This window comes from Schistocerca gregaria, chromosome 1 (genome assembly GCF_023897955.1).
Source record: "Schistocerca gregaria isolate iqSchGreg1 chromosome 1, iqSchGreg1.2, whole genome shotgun sequence".
In the NCBI taxonomy this organism is placed as follows: domain Eukaryota; kingdom Metazoa; phylum Arthropoda; class Insecta; order Orthoptera; family Acrididae; genus Schistocerca; species Schistocerca gregaria.
Window position 1 is genome coordinate 198,358,617 of NC_064920.1, and position 22,176 is coordinate 198,380,792.

Consider the following 22,176-nt stretch of genomic DNA (forward strand, 5'->3'; position numbering starts at 1 on the left):
TCACATAGGCTTCTTTGACAGTTCCTTCAGTCGTTTGATGTCTAACTTTGGTCTTGGTGTGGCTTCTGGTTGTTGATTTCAAATCATCTTGATTTTCATCTTTCCTACCACTAGGAAATGATCTGAGCCAATTTCAGCTTCTCTGTATGTTCTGACATCTCTTATAAATGAAGTGAAACATTGATCTATCATAACACGGTCAATCTGATTTACTGTTCTGCCATCTGTAGAGCACCATGTACCTTTGTGTATATCTTCGTGAGGGAACATCGTCGAGCAAATTCTCATATTCTTTGACAGTGCAAAGTTGATCATTTGTAATCAATTTTCGTTTGTGGACGAGTGCTTGCTATGTTTTCCTATTGTGGGAATGAACATATCCTCCTTACCTATTTTTCCATTAAAGTCCCCTAAGATAATTCTCATATTTCTTCTTGAAATACTTTAGTGTACTCTCTCTAATTCTTCATAGTACTCATCTTTCTCATCCTCAGTTCGTAGTCTTAATAAACAAGCTGCAGCAGTGACTTTGATATCTGAACTAAAACCATACAAGACAAAATTGAATCATTCACGTGAATAATGTTCTAACTAACAAAAAGCAAATTTTACTAGAGAACATAGAAACAGTTTTATGCTTACATGTTTGGCCTTTCATGATGTAGTTTAAGTGCAATTCTGCATATTTTTGTAACAGTTATTACGCATCTGCGTGTGTTATCTTTGAAAAATAGCACTCTTTTAATTTTCGTGGATGAATGACTTGGTATCTGTGCCATTACAATGTTGAACTGCTGAGAAACGGTGGCCTTTTTGTGTTACTCATAACAGGAAGGCAAAGCTTATTTTGAGAAAATACAAGAAAGCTGTTCAGAGCACATGTTTATTAAAATATACATATGGAAATGCAGCTGCTGAAGATGTTGAAAAATTTTGTGCCAGTGCTATTGTAATTAACTAAACATTTACATTTAGAATTCAGGGTGGTGAATCCTCTGGAAAAACTGGAATTCTAGGGAAATACATAGTACCTAAAAAAAATCAGGGAAATCGCAGGGAATTTCAGGTATTTCATAAAATTGCAGGGAATTCAATGTTTTTATCTAGCATTTAAATTTAATTTTACTGAGTTTTACAAATCACAAGTTTTGGAACAGTTAATATTTCACAGTGTGTTAATTATATTAGTATTATTCCATATAAATTATTCAAGTTTAAAAACTGCAGGTGCTTATTGCTATCTCTGTGAGAGGAAAGAAAAGTCATTATTGTGCTGTCTGCCTCCCCCCCCCCCCCCCCCCCTCCCTTAACCTCCCCTTTTTATCCTGTGCTTGCCATTAATTTTTCAGGAGCTTCTTATGCCATCTTGGAAATTCACTTTTAAGTCCCCAGTGGGTTTTCCCAGAATGACAGGAAATCCACTTTTCACTTGGATGTTGCTACCTAGGAATCCCATTTTTCAGATGGGATATACTGATACATGTCAAGTAAGTTTTCATTCCAGTGGCTTCTGATGGCCAAAGTAATCCTACAAGATAGGAAAAACTGCAATTTTAGCACATGAGTTCTTTCCCAAATACCTCTCAGCTTTTTTGGAATGCCCTGACAAACTCATAGTTGCAGGATGTTGTCACTTTTTTTCCCACTAGTGGAATAGTGTAGTCAGATGAAATTTGTTTCCACACATACATATATTGAACACTCTCTGTGCAACCCTTGGTGTAGTGTGCCAAGATCCCTGAAATCCTCTGGGTGCACTTTCCACACCCGATATTCATTAGCCTTGACAGTGACTGGAATCCATTCATCTGGATGATAGTCATGAGAAACTCTAGTTGTTTTTCTGTATAATGGCAAATCAGTATAGTAGGAAACTGCCCTGTAATGAGGAATTTATGATCTACAGCAATAAGCTGTTTATTACACTGATAGTCCAGTAGTGAATAAGCATCACACTACTACAGCGGAACTGTGCAAGTATTTAATGTGTACAATTTTTTGTCTGTGTGAATTATGGGGAAAATTTTTTTTTTCATTATATCTTGTAGTTGCGACACTGTTCCGTCCAACCCATCAGATGAGAGTTTTCCAGGAACAAGATCATTTCTCCACGATATATGGGGAACTCACCTATCCTCAGTACCTTCCTTCCTTCAACTGATTTTGCATTCCATTCATTACCACAACACCTGCTTCATCACACATGATGCCTTCACTTTGTGTTGTTGCTGCCTTTCAACACTGGTGCAAACACGAGGGCATCCAGCTGCTGTGTTGGTCTTGGTGCTGGCATGCCATTCCCACTTTTCTACCCAAATAATCTTATCACTATTACTGTATTAGGAATCAATGTCTCCTATTTTCATTCTTGCTTTATGTAAATGGTACATTATAGGTATTCACTCAAACTGTTAGAGTTATCAATTTTTGGAAACTTTTGAACATTCTCTCTTCACCGGATCCATCACGGTGGAAGGACTGAGAACCTTGTACATCATCGTCGTCATTATCAGGAAGCATGTTGAGGGGGAAGGATGTGTGTGTGTGTGTGTGTGTGTGTTTTGTACTAGAGAATATTGGCCAGGCTGTGCCAGGTGGTATTAAACACTTAATGATAGAAATTTGTGGAACATTAACATCTTATGGACCCGAAGCATTTACTTTGTAAGGTGATCATGCAGGAAGCTGGAAGTGTCATTAAGACTCATGGTATGTGGTAGTGAACATCTACATGCTCTGTTTCTTTTCTAGTTATGTGTTACAACTTTAGTTTTGTGAGGCATGTTACTGATAACCTCGTCATTGAGTGCCCATAAGATCCCTAAAAAACCACACACACACACACACACACACACACACACACACACACACACACACACACAGTGTGAGGCACTTCTGCGTATCAGTTGTAAGTTGTCTTTGTAAGTTGTCTTCAGGATGTGGTTGTGGTTACTCTCAATAGTTATTTCATATTCTGGTTTATTCCCCACATTTTGTTCATGCTCAAGATTTGGAGCAGATGATAAATAAGATTTGACAATTAGCAGGAAGAATCGAAGAACTTATCGTAGGACCTACTGGATCTCCCCCTCCACTCTCTCTCTCTCTCTCTCTCTCTCTCTCTCTCTCTCTCTCCCTGTCTGTCTGTCTGTCTGTCTGTCTGTCTCTGTCTTTCCACATCTCTAATTTGTTAAAGCAGAAGTTAGTGGTCTTGTTATTACTTTTAATAATGTGATCAGGTTTCTAGAACGTATATCCTGCAGTAAAATGTGGCACCTTTTAGAGTCTAAAAACAAATTATATCAAAGTACCCAACAAAAGTACTTAAAATATGTTTATAAGTAGACAGGGAAATGTATCTGACATGGTCCTAAAACACATTTCTTAGTTTGTAGTCAAACTATTGCTGCAGAGTTAACTAATTAAGTAATGTGATTATGTATAAAGATGCTGGGCACAGTCTGCCAAATGAATACCATATATTTCATATCTTCTCACAGTCTCTTTCCTTCATGATTGCTTCTTTGAAAATTCTTTTAGGCAGTCTAAAAAATTAATTTTTGGAAATTGTCAGAATGGCACACATTGAAGGTGAGAACTTTGATTAATCAACCCACCAGCTTGGAGGCACTTCCTAATTTTTAAGGATAAAAAACACAGTAAATCTTGTGTGTAAGATAACTGTTTTCCAACAGATCTGTCTTTGGTTCAATGACTATTGTGGTTTTACTGTAAGTAATATACATTCAGTGGCTCAAACATTGGGACTACTATTGCTTTTCCCCCGTCACTGAACATGCCTTTTATATTTTGATATAAAATGTGTTCATTGTGGACAGTCCAGCAAAGTATTCAGTCCACAGAGTGTGAAGGTTATCTGGAAACTAAGGTTACAAGACATGTAGTTTTAGCATGGAATGTCCTTGGGGGAATTTGGTGCCATTGCCTAGTAACAGGAAGCCAGCAAAAGGAAAGAGCATTCCCAACAATCTGTATAGTGGCTGGGGTGTTTTCGGTAATGTTCTGCATTGACAGTAGCTGACATAAGAACAGTCTCACCACTGTCTTTCATTCCCTTTTCCTTTCTTCGTTCACCTTCTCCTACCCTTACCCCGCTTCGATGTTTGAGGCTCCTCTTTCTCTTCTTCCTCCCAGTGTGCTCCTGAAAGCCAGCTCACTTGTCTGATGCGCAACAGGTGACTGGGTAACGTGTAATTCCCAGCCCCAGGTTGACAGGCAAGGCCCAGGGAGGGCGGACTGCCTGAGCTGCTACCTTCGCAAATTGACAGTTGGTCCCCCTGTCAGGCTGTGATTCACCTCGAAATTGGTTCAGTTTATGGATGGGATGTAATGTCAAGGCAGCAGGTGACGAAATGGATATGGAATTTCAATTTTGGAAGGACGGAAATTCACGATGAAGACAGAAGCGGAAGGCCATCTGTTGTTGTTGATGATGTGGTGCAGAATATTGAAGAACATATCCTCTCTGATCGCCATTCGACAGTTGATGATCTGCATGCAATTTGCCCAAACATTTCATGAGCTGTTGTTCATAAAATTGTAACTGCTAGACTAAATTATTGCAAGTTGTGTGCATGTGGGTACCCAAGGTGCTTACAGTAGCACACAAAATGAACAGAGTCGGTGCCACCCTTCACCGTTTTGAGACTGAAGGTAATGCTTTTCTCAACTCTGCAGTGACAGGCGATGAAACATGGGCTTATCACCATACTCCAGAGAGCAAACATCATTCAATGAGTGGCGCCATACTCACTCTCTTTCAGCCAAAACATTCAAAACTTGGCAAACAGTGAGGAGAATCAGGGTGTAAATCTTTTGCAAGAGAAAAGAGGTTCTGCTCATTGATTTTTTGGAAAGAGATGAAACAATATATGCTGCAAGATATTGTAAGAGCATGAATAAATTTCATAGAGCCATATGACACAAACGTCATGGGATGCTGACAATGGGAGTGTGTCTCCTTCATGACAAGGCACACTGCACACCTCTCACACAACACAAGAGTTGTTGACTTGGTTTGGTTGGAATGTTTTAAGCCAACCCTCTCACAGCCCCAATCTCACACCTAGTTACTATCATCTGTTCACTAAATTGAAGGAACACCTTGATGGAAAACATTTTTATGACGACGACAGGTTGTAAATGAAAGTTAAGAACTGGCTGAAAAAGGTGGCAGAAGAGGTCTATGATACAGGAATAAAAAAAACTTGTTCCACGGATGACAGAATTTACTGAAGTAAATGGTGATTATGTGGAAAAATAATGCAAGACCTGTACTACAATGCATGTAAATTTTATTAAAATAAATTCATTTTTTCTACTTCAAAAAAGTCTTGTAACGTTAGTTTTCGGATTAGCCTCTTATTTCAGTATGCGAGGTACCAATATTGTTAGAAATTCAGAAGCTGGGATTTTCTTCATGTCCTCTATGCAATATACAACTAAATTAGCAAGTGCAATCATGTGGATGGTGAAATCATCAGAACCAGCTATACAGGACACAGGCATGTGGTAGTTTTGGGAAGAATCTTGTGACAACAACCATAGGGGATTGAAAGGACTCTGTGCGCTTCAGGAGGTGCCCTTTTGTATATGTTACCTTAACAAGAATTAGGTTTGTGGATGAGTGAAAGTGACAAAACGAGTGGCATATATGGGAAACAAGTTGTAGTTGGAGTGAGTATGTTGACCATGGTGAATAGACTCTTCCCACTTACATGGAAGAAAGCAATCTCTCTTTGTGTAGAGCACTGCCCAGTGTCACTTAATGTCTCTTCCCTTTACAAGATTCAGAAGACTTTTACAAATTACATATTCTTTTGCCTCTTACTGCCCCTGTCTCTTGACATAATCACAGTGCATAAAAAGAATACTTAGTGCTGTTGGTACACCTCCTGCTGTACTTCTGTCATAGTCACAGAACACAGTTAATGTTCAGTTTTTTGAAAATTTTGAATTACATTGAAAATGAAACGCTGTTTGGTTTCCTAATTCTCATTACCTTTTTACTGTATTAAGTACTAGCAAAACCGGCTGTGCTTCACAAAATGTACGGGAATCAGATATATGTCCTAATCTTGTTCTCCCCCTCTCTCCACGCATCAACTCCCCACCCCTCCTGTCCATTTCTTCTTCTCTTTGTCATGGAGCCTTGTTTGTTATCACAAAATTAAACCTTGATTGGGCATTGAAGTCACTTAAATGACTGGGTAAATTAGTTGGATTCATTAGCATGGAGGTGAGACACCTCTCCATCTGCTGTATCTGAGAGGATAATATCTTCAGTGACAGTAGTCTGCAAAGTTTCAATCTGCAAACAGATACAATTACAAAATTAACCATAAATGAAACATTCCAGTTGTCTGTTAAAACTGACTGTGAGGAAACAAAATAGCGCACAGTTCTCGTGTACCATTTTTGTGTAAAATTATATGTGAGGTGAAAGAATATATATGTTGTTGTTGTTGTTGTTGTTGTCTTCAGTCCTGAGACTGGTTTGATGCAGCTCTCCGTGCTACTCTATCCTGTGCATGCTTCTTCATCTCCCAGTACCTACTGCAACCTGCATCCTTCTGAATCTGCTTAGTGTATTCATCTCTTTGTCTCCCTCCATGATTTTTACTTTCCGCACTGCCCTCCAATACTAAATTGGTGATCCATTGATGCCTCAGAACATGTCCTACCAACCGATCCCTTCTTCTAGTAGTGCCACAAACTCCTCTTCTCCCCAATCCTATTCAATACCTCCTCATTAGTTATGTGATCTACCCATCTAATCTTCAGCATTCTTCTGTTGAACCACATTTCGAAAGCTTCTATTCTCTTCTTGTCCAAACTATTTATCGTCCACGTTTCACTTCCATACATGGCTACACTCCATACAAATACCTTTAGAAATGACTTCATCACTTAAATCTATACTCGATGTTAACAAATCCCTCTTCTTCAGAAACGCTTTCCTTGCCACTGCCAGTCTACATTTTATATCTTCTCTACTTCGACCATCATCAGTTATTTTGCTCCCCAAATAGCAAAACTTCTTTACTACTTTAAGTGTGTCATTTTCTAATCTAATTCCCTCAGCATCACCAGACTTAATTCGACTACATTCCATTGTCCTCGTTTTGCTTTTGTTGATGTTCACCTTATATCCTCCTTTCGAGACACTATCCATTCCGTTCAACTGCTCTTCCAAGTCCTTTGCTGTCTCTGACAGAATTACAATGTCATTGGCGAACCTCAAAGTTTTTATTTCTTCTTCATGGATTTTAATACCTACTCTGAATTTTTCTTTTGTTTCCTTTACTTCTTGCTCAATACACAGATTGAATAACATGGAGGAGAGGCTACAACCCTGTCTCACTCCCTTCCCAACCACTGCTTCCCTTTCATGTCTCTCGACTCTTATAACTGCCATCTGGTTTCTGTACAAAGAATATATATAAGCAAAACAATTTGTCTAGTTGTGTGAAGATACATTCAAAACATGCAATGAGCAGGCTGCGCAGTGGTTAGCCAACTGGACTCACATTTGGGAGAACAGTGGTTCGTATCTGCATCTGGCTGTCCAGACATAGGTTTTTTGTGATTTCTCGCTTATGTCTTTCACGATTTCCCTAAATTGTTCCAGGCAAATACCTTGTTGGTCCCTTTGAAAGGCTGTAAGGCTTCTACATCTTTGAAACACTCAGAGTGTGTGCTCAGTCTCTATCAACCTCATAGTCAGTGAGATGTTACCCTGATTCCTTCCTTTCAAAATGCACAAAATGCTCTGGGCAAGTTTCTGTCACTGTTTCTCAACAAACCTTTGTTTTCATAGATTGACAACTAATAACCTTAAAAAAAATGGAAACTTAAGGCTTCTTAATAATCACCTGTAGTATAAACTAAATAAGAGAGAATCATGTAAGTAATTATTTCCTTTACTTTTTATGGACCCTTCTGAGTTTGTATTGAATCGGAATTAAATAATTAATATAAAAAGGATGAACTAACATGGAGTGTCCTTTCTTGAAAAGGAGGACCTGCTGAACCGTGGGTCATATTGCCTCATGAACGAGCACGGTACGAAGAACAATTCCGTGCCCTACAACCAGTAAATGGCATTGTCACAGGTGAACAGGCAAAGGGGTTTCTCCTCCAATCTCGACTACCACCAGCAATTTTGGGTCAAATATGGTAAGTAGTGTTTTTCTTAAAGTGAATGAAGTATATTGGGTAGCTGCTCAAGGTAGTGAAAGTGTGTTCTTAGAATTACACTCTCTTCTTTGAGTTGTCAGTAGAGCACACTTACCTTTGATCAGAGTAATGTGATTACTTTTATGACATCTCGAGAACTACATAGTACATATGATAAATGGACTGTAAATTTGTTACAGGTCTTTAGCAGATACTGACTCAGATGGGAAAATGAATATAACAGAGTTCAGTATTGCCTGTAAACTTATAAACCTAAAATTACGAGGCTTTGAACTGCCAAAAGTACTTCCACCTACAATGCTACAACAGAATATGCCACCAGGTATGTTATACAGTATCCTTTCATGTTTTATGTGGCTATGTGTTAGATGTAATAATCACGAAAAAAGAAAGTTGAATTGGGGCTGCATATTGTGTTTTCACTAAAATCTGTGAATGGATTTTTTTAACTGCTGTGAGCATAACACTTTAATTTTGTGTTTCTATACTACACGGGCCAAAAATAATGAAACATGTTCACAATGGAAAGACTGCACAAGTAATAAAAACAGAAAATGGGTGTGATATATTGTATGTTAATGTGATAAAAGATCTTTCTACATGTTGCAGTAAGAAAATTTCTTTTAGTTACGGCAAATTGATGGAGAGTGCACAGAATGATTCAGCAACCCCAGACAAGAAAATTTACAAAGCTAAAGGTTAGGCAACGTTTACATTCAATTGATAAATGCAAGATCTTGAGATATTGTAAATTACATAGTGACCATGATGCAGCATCCGATATGATTGGAACAGATAGTTGCTGAAGTCCTAGTCAAGTTGCGGCTGTGGTACAATTCAAGTAGGCCTAGATATTGTCTCAGTACTCACCAGAAAGACAGATGAAACAAAACATTTAGTATGATCTCTCTCTCTCTCTCTCTCTCTCTCTCTCTCTCTCTCTCTCTCTCTCTCCTCTCTCTCTCTCTGAAAGAGATGAATTTAGAATTTTCCCAGTTGTGATTTCTCTATGTGCTACACCTCGTGAAGATTTCCTTTTTCATTGACACAAAGAGTGTATTTGCCACAGAAACCAAGTAATTGTTAAGTCTTATTCACCATGCACACTTGTAGACACCAGTAAACTGGTAGTGTACAACTTGTCATTTAGTGCCAAAGTATGTAAAAACTGCAGCTGACAGCATCTACAATTGGTGCACTAATAAGAATGTGCTGTACAGTTTACTGGGAAAACTGTAGTTCAGATGTGCATGGCATGTTGCCATTGGCATACTTTTTGTAACTCCCTACATGTGGCCACTCAATGTTCTTTTGAGATGTGTTTCTTCTAACTGTATACACCATAGGTGTACGTTTTTGCTACATGGGGAATTCTTTCCAGATGTATAGCCATTTCATGAACGTGTTGAAATCAGTCTTTCCAAATTTCGATCAGTGATTCTTTTTTGCAGATATCTCCCTATTCTCTTTTTCTCATGATGCAGTAATGGTGAAATATCACCGGTATTCATATTACAAATACAGTTTCCAGTGTTTTTCTTTATAGTGGTACTGTTTATAACCTTGTGTTGTACGTATTTCCACTGTGGTATCTGTGCAAGATAAAGATTTTTCACGCATTCTGTAAGCTCATTTCCCTGAGAGTTGATTTTTAGTACACATCTTAAGTTTCTATTTCTATAAAATATTTTCTAGCGATGTTATGCTCAGCTGTGGGTTAGTGTGTGTGTCCCACTTATAAATAACACACGTTGGAAAAATGGTAAGTGCTGTCACAATACAGAATTCTATCAGCTGGAAGTACACCTATTTGGGACTGAATCTTTCAGAAGTCACAAATGTTGAGAAGCAAGCCATTTCATGGTAACCTTTAGGAAGAGCAGGTCGTTAGGTGCAAAATAGTGGTTGGGGAGAACTGAAAGAGGGGAGGGCAAATGCAGACAACAATAAACTGTGAACATTCTTATCACAAACTGTTCAGTGTCAGTTCTGAATGGAATATGGCAGTTTTGAAAGTGTTTAGTACTATTGCTGATGAACATCATTCCACAGAGCCCACAAATTGCACATCCTTGTGGTCCAAAAATAGCTGTTATAGTTTTCCACACAGACTGTGTTTGCCTGACTCTCTCTCTCTCTCTCTCTCTCTCTCTCTCTCTCTCTCTCTCTCTCTCTCTCTCTCTCTCTCTCTCTCTCTCTCTCTCTCTTCCCCCCCCCCCCCCCTCCCCCCTCTATAATTGATGAAATTGAATGTGTGATTCCTGCTTGGAATCCACATCAACAAAAGGTCTCGCTTCTTTATATGGTGGAAAAATCACCTTTGATCTCTAGCATCCATGCCCAGGTTTTACTAAATTTCATAACTATACTCTTTAAAACTGAAATGGTTGTTCCATTTATTAATGTGAAATAGACTTGATGATGTAAGTAATTACAGAAATAATATTATTAAATGTCACAAATTTTGTGCCTGCATTAGGTATATTTTCCCACAATGTAAGTACACACAGAATATGTCAATACATTTTCAAGAATGTAGACAGCATAGTGAGATCATCTCAAGCGCAAAAATATATGGTTCCCCTGAATTTTCCAACTGAAGTCCAGAAAGCTAGAACACAATAGCTATAAACACACCCACAAGCAGACCAACATTGGCTGTCAATAGAATGAGCCCATAGTGCAAATATTAGTCCATTATTATGAAATACCAAGTAGACAAAATAAGCAGTGCCAGGGTAGAGCAGGATGGAGTTGTGGTGACAATCCCACATTTACACCTACTTACAGGTCATGCGACTGGCGTATGTGATCTTCTGTGTGCTCTGGGTGGACAGAGTAGGTTCCCGTGCTTTACATTGAGCTCTCCAGATTGTTGCCAACCTAGGACACAAGGACGCAACACATCTATTCATGCACACCTTCATGTCCATCACTTGTTGAAATCAGCACATCTGGAAGAAACAGGATGATGTTGCACTGGCCAAGGCTGCGGGTGGATTTGTTGTAATTTCCAGCTTTCACTAACAAACCTGCTGAGCTGTGACTTCCTGAAGTTGCCTTCTCAGTGTCAGGTGTGGGCATTAGATGCTGTTATGCTGATGGTTGGAGCACATTGCACAAATCCTGGAAACTGGGGTTGAACTTAAGTTCTTCGTGTGGAGACCTCTGGCAGTGCAGTCAGTGGACTCTTTTGCTAAAACAATTCTTGAAAAATATGCACCTGCTACTAAAACTTGTAACATAGTATTCATTCAACATATATAAAATTAGCAAGTAGTATGTATGATGGGGGAAGAAAAATTGCACGATACCATTCTCTTTGCTGTACATACCATATTGCCTTACCTTCATTTCTAATTGCTGCATTTGTTGCATTTTTCTCCAACTGTTTTTTTCCAATCCGTTTCTGAAGAACGAACTGTATAGAGCCTGGAAGCATCAGTATAAAGTGATTCATGATGTCGTATCCATAGCTTTCATTTTTCTTTTTTGAACTTAAAAAAATTTCTTCCATAGTGTACGCCTGAGTTCACATGTCTGCCTTTACAGAATGATGCTATTAAACATGTACCCATGTGCACTCATAACCAACATGTGCTTAACAGGGAATGGTTTTCTGCATGATTGTGAAAATCAATGTGGGATACCACAAATAAGATTCGTAATTGACTGATTCAAAGTTGATGGAAGGATATAATGGGAGGGCAGTGAAGACACAGTTTAAGGGATTTGTAAATTTTCATGTGTGAACTTTTACCGGTCTTCGCCTGCCCCCTCCCCCCAAATGGTTCAATAAATCCCAGAAAACTCTATTTCTTATTAAGTTACTCTGGACTACACAATATACAATGACTATCTCTCTTTCTAATTTTTTCATTACGTCTTAGTCTCGAACCTGCTGTAATTTTTATGGAAATTTATTAAATTATGTGAAATATTTCACCATGTCTACATCAGTGAGCAACATGGCAGTGATAAGCTCAATCAGGTGAAACCTCTATCAAAATTTCTGAAATGCTTAACTTGGGGATGGGACAGATACGTTGTAATTTGTAGTTCAAGTCTTGCAAATTTAACAAAATGACCTGTGAATTGAAAGATAACCAGTGTGAAATAGTGCTGATCATCTAGATCAGGCAGAGGTTTTGAATTGCCTTATTTGCAGACTGTGATTGGAATATACATAGAATAGTGAAATATTTTTCATACTTCATGCCAATTCTGAGTAATATGTATATATCTCATACTGTGCCTGTTGATTCCGTGGTTGGTAATGAATGACCTGCACAGCTGCTGGACTCAGCAGCTGTGCAGGTCATTCATTACCAACCATTTTGGATTCAGATTCAATGTAGAAATGAAGTTGTAATACACCATTAAAGCAGTAACTGGTGACAAATAGAATTTTGCTCAGAGTTGTGCTGCATGCCTTGTGGAGTAGTGGTCAGCATTGCTGGCTGGTGTGCTGCGGGTCAGCGTAGCACCATCACCAGCAAATATTTATTGTTTAGTGTTTATCATTCCTGAAAGTTTTTCAAAACTTTTTATGTTTGTTATGTTCTTATATTCTGGAATATTCTGTGTTTGTATAAATAGCAGTACTCTCCATCCAGGAGGGCAGTTCTGTTCTGGGTGTACATTCGTATCTATAATAAACATGTTTATGGTGCTAAGTGCTGTACTTAATTGACACCCTGTTCTTGGATTTGGACTTCTGTGTGGAGTAGTGTGTGACATTGTTTGGTGGGGACACTGGGTACTTCAGACATCTACATCACTGTGGCTCCAAGTAGGCAATGTAAAAGCTGTCACCTACATGGACAAGAATTGGATTACAAGCAGTATATCATTCTAAAGGTCCTTATATACTGGATTCAAGTGGATCCTAGTCAACTGTACGTCATGTGTACTTCAGGCATCCACATTGTTTTCCAGAGATAGTCTGAACCCAACAAATTGGCTGAATTTATTTGACTGAGTCACCAAATACAGCAGGTGGCATGATGTGATGTTTTTGGCAAATGCGTACTTTTACTTAAACAGTGCTGCCAACAATGGTTCGAGAACAGCAAAGAGAAGTTTGACAGTTGGATAAATTAAAGTATGTTGAAGAAAACGTTTGGTGACAACCAGCAGCAAGAACAGTTAGTGGGAGAACTATTGGACAACAGGGCCTAACATAATGAGAAAGCTACAATCGTACCTAATGAATGTTTTGGCCCTATGCCACATTATAAATTTGAATGTGGCAGAAGCCGAAAAAATATCACATTTGATGAAAGGGGACTCAGAAGACATGTGCCAAACTCTTCTGGTGAAGGATATCAATACAATAATTCATCAAGTGGTGCCTACACATCAAGAAAATGCAACCGAAAATAGTTTGACAAAACATACATGAGCAACTCCAGGATATGGTCTCCGGAGCAGTTATAGAATACCACCAGGACCTTGCCTAGCTTCTCCTGTGCTAGGTAGTTATGGCAACCAGAAATGTCAGACCAAGTACACCAGAGACAGCAGCCGTAAGTTGTGGAAACTTTACAGCAGGAGGCAACAGAGAATGTAGAAGAATCTTTAGCGCCCATCTTAGCCACCAGTCACACATCCTGAAGAAAGGGCTCAGCCAACTTGGATTTTTCTCACAGCTGCACAGCTGCACTCTGGCATCTGACCATCACAGGTGCCACCAACTCTTCCAACTAAAACATCCCCCAGAAGAACAGACATTTGGAGCACAACATGCTAGTATGTTTCTGCTGTGGATGCCATGGACTCATTGTACACTACTGCAGAGAAGGATGGTGAGTGTTGAACAATTGTAATGCCACAAGAAATCAACCATCACAACAATCCTGTTTGTGACAGACAATTGCAGCCAACCTGTGGTATGAAGTCTACCACCATACCCTGGGCGAGGTCACCCCCCAACATGCCATATTCATTCCCCAATGTTGTACAGAGTTACCAGCCACTCACCTAGCCACTGAATTCAGGACAACTAAGTAACGTGACCATTTATGGAGGTGAGCTGCCACAGAGGAAAATCCTCCACGAATGATAGTTACTAAGATGTCATAAAATCTCATTGATGTCTTCACTGACGGCCATCCTGCTGAGACAATAGTAGACTCGGGGCCTTATTGTCGCCAGCTTAAGAGGACTAAGGTTCATGATATAAAAGTGATTGTGATGAAGGTCATCTAGCTGATAAGTACATGTACAGGAAGGATGACTATCAGTGGCAGAACACAGCTCTTCAAATTTGTCATTTTAACAGATTGTAGTCATGATGTTGTTAAGACATGGGATGTCTTACAGACATCATAAACAGTCATAAACTACAAAACATGAGAACTCCAGATTGATGAAGCTGTTCCAAAAAGAACACACAACAAAGATTTCCCTGGATACTTGTTTGCCACTCAAGACATTGTCTCTCTGTTAGCAAGAAGAGTTCCAGCGATCAATCGAGACACTCTGTTAAACTATTAAACTTTTGTCAGTTGCAAAAAGATACCAGAGTTCACAAAAGAAATCTACATATGAGTGACAATTATAAGCATTGCAGGTGGTCAAAGAGAACTTTGGATCACTAAATGTCACAAGCAGCCACCACTCATCTCTAAAGGCAAGTGTGTAGGAACAACCGAACCAGTCCAAGAGGGGCAGCTCAGTGCTGTTGATGAAAACTGTGCTCAGCTACCACCACAGAAAACTCAGTGGATGAAGCTACTATTAACTTGCCAATATGATCTGATCTATCAGAGGAACTTAGGTGAGTGTTAGCCATTCTGTGACAATTTTTTGATGCTTTCCAATTTGTATTGAAGAAAAACCAGACCAATCAACCCACGTTAAAACACTGTATCAGCACTGGGTATCATCCACCAATTGGCTAATGTTCACATAGGGTACATCAGAAGAACAATGCATAATTCTAGAGGAAATGGAGATGGTGCTGCAATGTGACATCATAGAACCTTTAGAAAGTCATTGGTCCTCTCCTGTGGTTCTCATGAAAGAGGACAGTACATGGTGTGTGTGTGTGTGTGTGTGTGTGTGTGTGTGTGTGTGTGTGTGTGTGTGTGTGTGCGTGCGTGTGCGCGTGTGTGTGTGTGCGCGTGTGTGTGTGTGCGCGTGCGCGTGTGTGTGTGTGTGTGCGCGTGCGCGTGCGTGTGTGTGTGTGTGCGCGTGCGCGTGCGCGTGCCAATTACTGAAGATTGAAAACAAAATCACAAAAAAAGATGTGGACCCATTGCCTTGTGATGATGACATCATTGACTGTTTGGATGGGGGAAAATATTCTCAATATAGTCATACATACGGACTACTGGCAGATTGAGGAAGAGACTGCCTGCATAAAACTTGGTCTTGTACTACCAGAGATTAATAAAGGACTGCTGTACCAAGAAGACAGGTCAGGGCATGTCCCTTGGAAGAACTACTACAGGGAAAGACAAATTTTCCTGATGTGAGGTACAAGAAAGATCTTTCTTGTCCTTCCAGGACACACACGCACAGCTGATAGGGCATGGGATAGGTGCAGCTCTTGCACAAATTGAGAAAGGTGCTGGAAAGATGATAACTTATACTTCTAAAGTATTCTGCAAACCTATGATGAACTGCTCTACAACTGAAAAAGTGTCTTGCTGTTGGTTGGGCCATCAACAACTTGTGGCCCTACTTATTATGCAAAACACAGTTGTGATGGACCACCAATCTCAATGATAGTGGATTAGCATGAAGAAACTGTAATGTCAACTGGTGAGATGGTCATTGAGGCTTCAGGAGTAGGATGTCACAGTGGTACACAAAAGTGGATGCAAACCAAAGGATGCTGCCTGTCTTTCAAGGAATCCTTTGGCAGAAACCAGTAGTAGGATGAAATCTGTGATTGCTGCATTAAATGACATTGCTATTGAACAGACAGTAGCTGCAGCATTACAGAAAACATAGAGCCCCATGAAGGAGGAGAAAATGACCAAAGGAAAATTTCCCAGCTATCTTACATATTTCTACGATGTTCCAACATCTGCTCCCTGGAATTTGTGAAGAAGAATTAGATGCAGGTATATCACTGCCGATCTGTTACACTATGTGATCCACCATAAGAAATGCCAGCAACTGAAACACCTGCCCCGTCTACCTCTGGTACATGTAACACAAATTCCACCTGCAGCAGTGGAATTGCAATTGACCTCTTGGGGAAGTTCCCAAAGTTGGCAAATAGGAATCTGTTGATAATAGTCTGCACTGACTATCTCACCCACTCTGCTGTCACCAGAGCTGTGCCAACTGCTAGAGGTTCTTGTAGAAGACATCATTTGGGAGCATGCAGCACCCTGTGTGATGATCTCTGACTGTGGAAAAGTTTACCAGTCTAGACCAGTATCAGAGGTAATTTCATATTGCAGCTTCAGCCACAGGATGACAACTGCCTACCACTCATAAACAAGTGGCCTTACAGAATGATTTATTAAAACATTGGAAGATATGCTCTCATTTTATTTGATGTTAAACAGAGAGATTCACATAAAATATTGTCCATGTGGACATTTTCATATAACAGTCAAGAGACACTGTAATCTTCATACTACATTTTCTGCTCCACCATCACGAGGCAGAACCAGCAGTTGATATACTCGTACTTTCCCTATTTCATCCAGACAATGCTTAGGATGATTGTGTTAAACACTTCATCAACAGGACGAAAGAAGCAAGACAGCTGGTACTCTTACATACTATGGACACTGAGGAGAAGGATTGAGAGTGTTGGAACACCAAGCACCAGTCAGTGAAATACACTCTTGGTATGGATTTTTACATCTGTGCAGACTCTCAGAGAAGTAACTAAAGTGCTACTTTTTAACATATGACATCGTTACTCGCTTTCTAAACATCACATGCAAAGTTGAGGATTATGACTCTTCCTCAAGAAGACAAACAGAGAGAGACATCATCCATGTTCTCTGTATGAGGCCCTGCAACAGTCCAGGGGCGCGCGCATATATAGGTGGAGGGTGTGCTTTTTGCTTTAAAAAACTGAAGACACACATGAGGTTTGTTCATGGCAACCAATCTGTCAGTACTTTTTCAAACCCTTGTATCCCGTATGTGTACCGTTTTTCTTTTTTTCATATGAAACATCATTAAATAATATATGTCAAGCAGATTATGCAAAAATAGTCATTTTCACTGTAGTAATTTCATTAATAGATCACACTTTACAGCATACTACCTCTAGTTGTGTATTCTGTTTGTGGTTCGTAGTTAAAATTTCAAATATTTGAACAGCTCCAAAGAGATCTGAATTATAGATGGAAATATTAGCATCTGCTGAAGGATTTCAGATACAGATGAAGGTATTTATCTCTAATTTTGACCTCAGTTGTATAATTAATAGCAATCAAACCCTCTGCCAGTACCAATCATCGTATTCTAGATCCCCTGCAGAACAAGGTACAAAAAACAATTTGAAAAAGATTAGCGATTTCTTCACAGTACACTATACTATAGCTGTGTAAAGAAAAATATTCTCTTATGTTTTCTTATGTGTACAAGAACCATCCAGGAAATTTGATTGGATTGTTCAAAAAAGAGTTGATGACTCATAAATTTAAAAAAAATGTAATTGTGACTTGCACAAAATCAGGGAAGTTCACAAAACTGCTGCAGGAAGAGTTTTTGAAAATCTGTCATTCTTCTGTACACAGAACAAAATATTCTTTACGTCCTTGATTCATGGAGAGGGCAGACAGACAAGATACTTTACAGTCACATCTTTGTAGGTGAAAGACAGGCATGCAGCCACACAATAAAAATTATCCCAGCCCAATGTACTCAACTTTGCCAACCCTGTAATGTTTATTTATACAGGCAGGTTATAATTTTCATGAAAGAAATTCAAAATGCTCCTGACTTACTGAAGACTAATAGAGAAATCACCTCAAGGGAAGATCCCATAAAAATATCTTCTTTAATTCTGCATCAATTTAGTGCTTTGATTTCATAGGAATGTTAAAGTTCACATGGTTTGCATTAAAGTTGGCTGAAGATAGAACAAGCTTTTTGAATTTAAATGAACTTATTTTCTGGTATTGGTTCTGAAAAATCATTGTGCGTGCAAGTCAGTTGTTGTTGTTGGTGGTGGTGGTGGTGGTCGTCGTCGTCGTCTTCAGTCCAGAAACTGGTTTGGAGCAGCTCTCCATGCTGCTCTATCCTGTGCAAGGCTTTTCATCTTCTATGAGAAGTCGTAGGGTCAGTATTGCCTCGCTTGGTCCTAGCATTTCACCAGAACCCAAAACGATCTGCCCTGATGTCTGCTTCTTCCAGTTTTTCCATTCTTCTGTAAAGAATTCGAGTTAGTATGGTTCCGTAATATTGATGTCTCACAGTATCTGCTTTCTTTGGAATTTGAATTATTATTATTATTTTTAGTCACTTCATGAATTATTTTATTGTTATAACATATTTTACAAGAACAGCTTGGTACATGTCTTCTGAAGCCATTTTCATTAAGGATGAGATTCTTTCGGCTTCTCTCATATTCAGATTCGTAAAAAAAAAAAAAAAAAGTTCTGTATGTAAGACTGTGTTTTCCCCATGACATTAGACTCTATTCTTCAATAGTTCTTCCCGTTAGTATGGTTTCTGTTGGTTGTCACCAATTCCTCCCCCCTCCCAGTGCCTGCTGCTTCACTCGTGTAAACTGTATGGCCTGCAGAAACCTTTGTTTTTGTTTTTATTTAATCGAATTTTTATGTTCTTAAATTGAAACACCTTGTAAGCCTTTCACACTAATTAAGGCCTTGTAATCATGGTCTTCTCAAAATGTGCTTCTGACCAAAAAGCAATTCTAGTAGCTGGAGTCCAAAGTATTCATTCTCCTGGAGACATTTCATTAGCAACTTCCATCCCCTAACAAATATTTCTGTATATTTAACAGAGATGCAAAATAAGTTTTCATAAATTTAGCTTTAATTTTTTTTAATGGAATGAAATATTCTCTAAAAAAATTTCATCGTCTATTGCTCTCCCATACTGGTTGACTTTTCAGAAATACTTTAACATTAAAAAAAATAATAATACAAACAAGAAGTCAAATACCAGTTGTCATAGACGTAGCCTTAAAAATCCTTTAGTATTTCTTTACTTTCAAAAATATCACCCACTATTTTACCTCCATAGTGGTTGAATTTCCAAAAATGCTGAAGCACACATTTTTTATTTTCTGACTGAGAAACCAAGTTTTCATAGTTCTAGCTTCAAAATTCCCTTAATGGTGGCATACTTTCAAAATGCCGTTCATCCCCTATTTCACTCACTTAGGAGTGGAATTTTGGGTAATCTTATTTAGGATTGCAGCCGGTTCTCGTAAACTACACTCCACAGTATTTGGCTGTACCCCTGCCATTCATCTTCAGGTGAACCTCCAAAGACCAGCAAGGATGTTCTCCTATCCACCCTACTTAGTGTGCTGAGAGTATTGCTGCACTTGCGTCAGAGGCATGGTGACATCACTAGTGGAACTGTGAAGTTCAGCTGTTTCAGTGTTGTCACTCGCTGCAGCCATCGGAGCATTCTGGTGCCTTTGTCTGTAGCAAATCTGAGATGACAGGATTACCAGCTGTGGTAGCCAATGTCATGGTTCATTAGATTGTCCATGTTGTGTATTCCAATGGCTTCTTTTATAATGTAGTCCCAAAAAGATGTTACTGTGGCCAAAATTAAAGTTTTGTCATACTCCATTGGGTTGAAAAAGGCGAGTGCAACATTTATGTTCTGTGCAGTATTCCTTTGTTGTTTGTCCTGTATAGGCCATACCACACTGGTACAATATTTGTAAATTCCCACCTTCTCCAATAACAAATTATTCTTCACTGATCCCAGGAGGTAAAAAATCTTAGATGCTAGCAGAAAATCACTTTCACCTTATTCTTGCTATTTTGAAGGAAATATTTTCAACAAAGGGAAGAAAAGCTAGGGACTTTGCTAGTGTGTCCTCTTTATCCAGTTCCTGTTTCTTGGTTTTAGCTGATAATGCCAGGTAGAGTGTCCATTGTATCTGAACATTGGCTTTAAATGTGCACACTCTTTAGGCACATGATATGCATCTGAATATTTATGGGCTCTGTGTACAGGAGTTTTAACTGCTCCCATGATTTGGAATTGGTGATTGCAACTCGAAGAGTTTAAGTACAAATTAGTGTGAGTGGGCTTAAGATAATCAGAAGGCCCCAGAGAGCCGTCACTCTTCCATGTAACCAAAACATCCAGATACAGGAATGGTAGACAGACATCTTTTTTTAGTTCCATATTAGATCGAATGTTGTCATTAATGGAATTAAGATGATGGAAAAACTCCATTAACTTATCTTCTCTAGGGGGCCAGCCACACTATGAAAGTATCATCCGCATACCACCAAGAAACAGTTGGTTTAAGAACCACTGATTCAAGTGTCATCCCTCAAAATCCTCCATAAAAAAGTTAGCCATCATTGGAGACGAAAGGGTTTCAATGGCAATGCTGTCAGTATGTTCAAAATATTCTAAGTTAAACATAAAATAGGTTGAGGAAAGATCATGCCAAAACAAAGCAGTAATGCTTGAATGAAATTGTACCACTTTGTGCCGAGGAATCAGCAACAGGTACCTTTGTAAAAAGAGATACTACATCAAAACTCACTATTTAGGTGAAGAGCATCGAGTCTGTCGGTAAAATTTGCTGAGTTGTGTACATGATGTGGACATTTGCCAATCAATGGTCTTAGCAAGAAAGCAAACTGTTTGGATAGAACATATGTGGTGAGTGTCAATATTACTCACTTTAGTCTGTAAGGGAAGACCATCTTTGTGAATCTTAGGAAGACCATAAGCTCTTGGGGGTATGCTTGATACGTGGTCACGACGACTTAAAGGTCTCTGGAGGTAACAAGGAAGGATTCAGTAGTGCACATGTCTTCCATTGCACTTGTACTGCAGGATCATAATCAGACTTGTACTGGATCAATCATTGTACAGGAAGATTGATCACAACCCTACAGCACATGTGCAATGGAAGACATGTACACTCCTTAATTCCTCCTCATTATCTCCAAAGACAATTGAGCAGTTAAGCCCACAGGGCAGCGTACCACCAAGACGGTATTGATGCCCCTACATATGATTTAGCCAGACATCTTGCTTTCATGCCGAGACCATTGTTTGGTAAATGTCACATCGTATACGGAACTCGACCAATTCTATCAACAGACTGGGGGCTCTCCACTTAACTAGTTTGGATTTTTTAGTGAGTCTTGGTGTAGTATCTCTTTTTACAAAGGATTTCTTGATGCAAATTGGTACAGTTTCTTTCAGGTATCACTGCTTTGTTTTGGTACGCTCTTTCCTCAATCTATTTTATGTTCAACCAAGAATATTATGAACAGACTGATGGCGTTGCCATGGGCAGCTCCTTATCTCCAATGATGGCTAACTTTTTTTTAATGAAGGATTGTGAGGAATGAGCATTTGAATCAGTTGTTCTTAAACCAACTGTTTCTTGGAGGTACATAAAGGATACTTACATAGTATGGCCCCATGGAGAAGATAAGTTAATGGAGTTTTTTACATCATCTTAACTCCATCAATATCATCATTTGATTTACTGTGGAACAGAGAAAGGTGGCTGTCTCCCATTCCTGGATCTAGATGTTTTGGTTACGCAGAAGGGTGACGGCTCTCTGGGACATTCTGTTTATCTGAAGCCCACTCACACTGATTTGTACTGATTATTCAAATTGCAGTCAACAATCCCAGACCATGAGAGTGATTAAAAGCAGTGTACACAGAGCCCATACAGTTTTGGATGCAGATCGTTTGCCTAAAGAGCTTGTACATTTAAAAACAATGTTCAGGGACAATGGATACCCTATCCCGCAAATAAACAGGGCATTCTCAGCTAAAACCAAG

General features: G+C 39.2%; 1 protein-coding gene across 1 annotated transcript in view; it reads left to right on the top strand.

Annotated features, from left to right (window-relative positions):
* The window catches only part of LOC126336676 (intersectin-1), a 300,485-nt gene that overhangs the window by 42,252 nt on the left and 236,057 nt on the right, over positions 1 to 22,176 (top strand). Inside the window, exons 3-4 of the mRNA XM_050000627.1 lie at positions 8,040 to 8,199; positions 8,400 to 8,542. Coding sequence (XP_049856584.1) covers positions 8,040 to 8,199; positions 8,400 to 8,542 — 303 coding nt within the window. The remainder of the gene's footprint in view (positions 1 to 8,039; positions 8,200 to 8,399; positions 8,543 to 22,176) is intronic.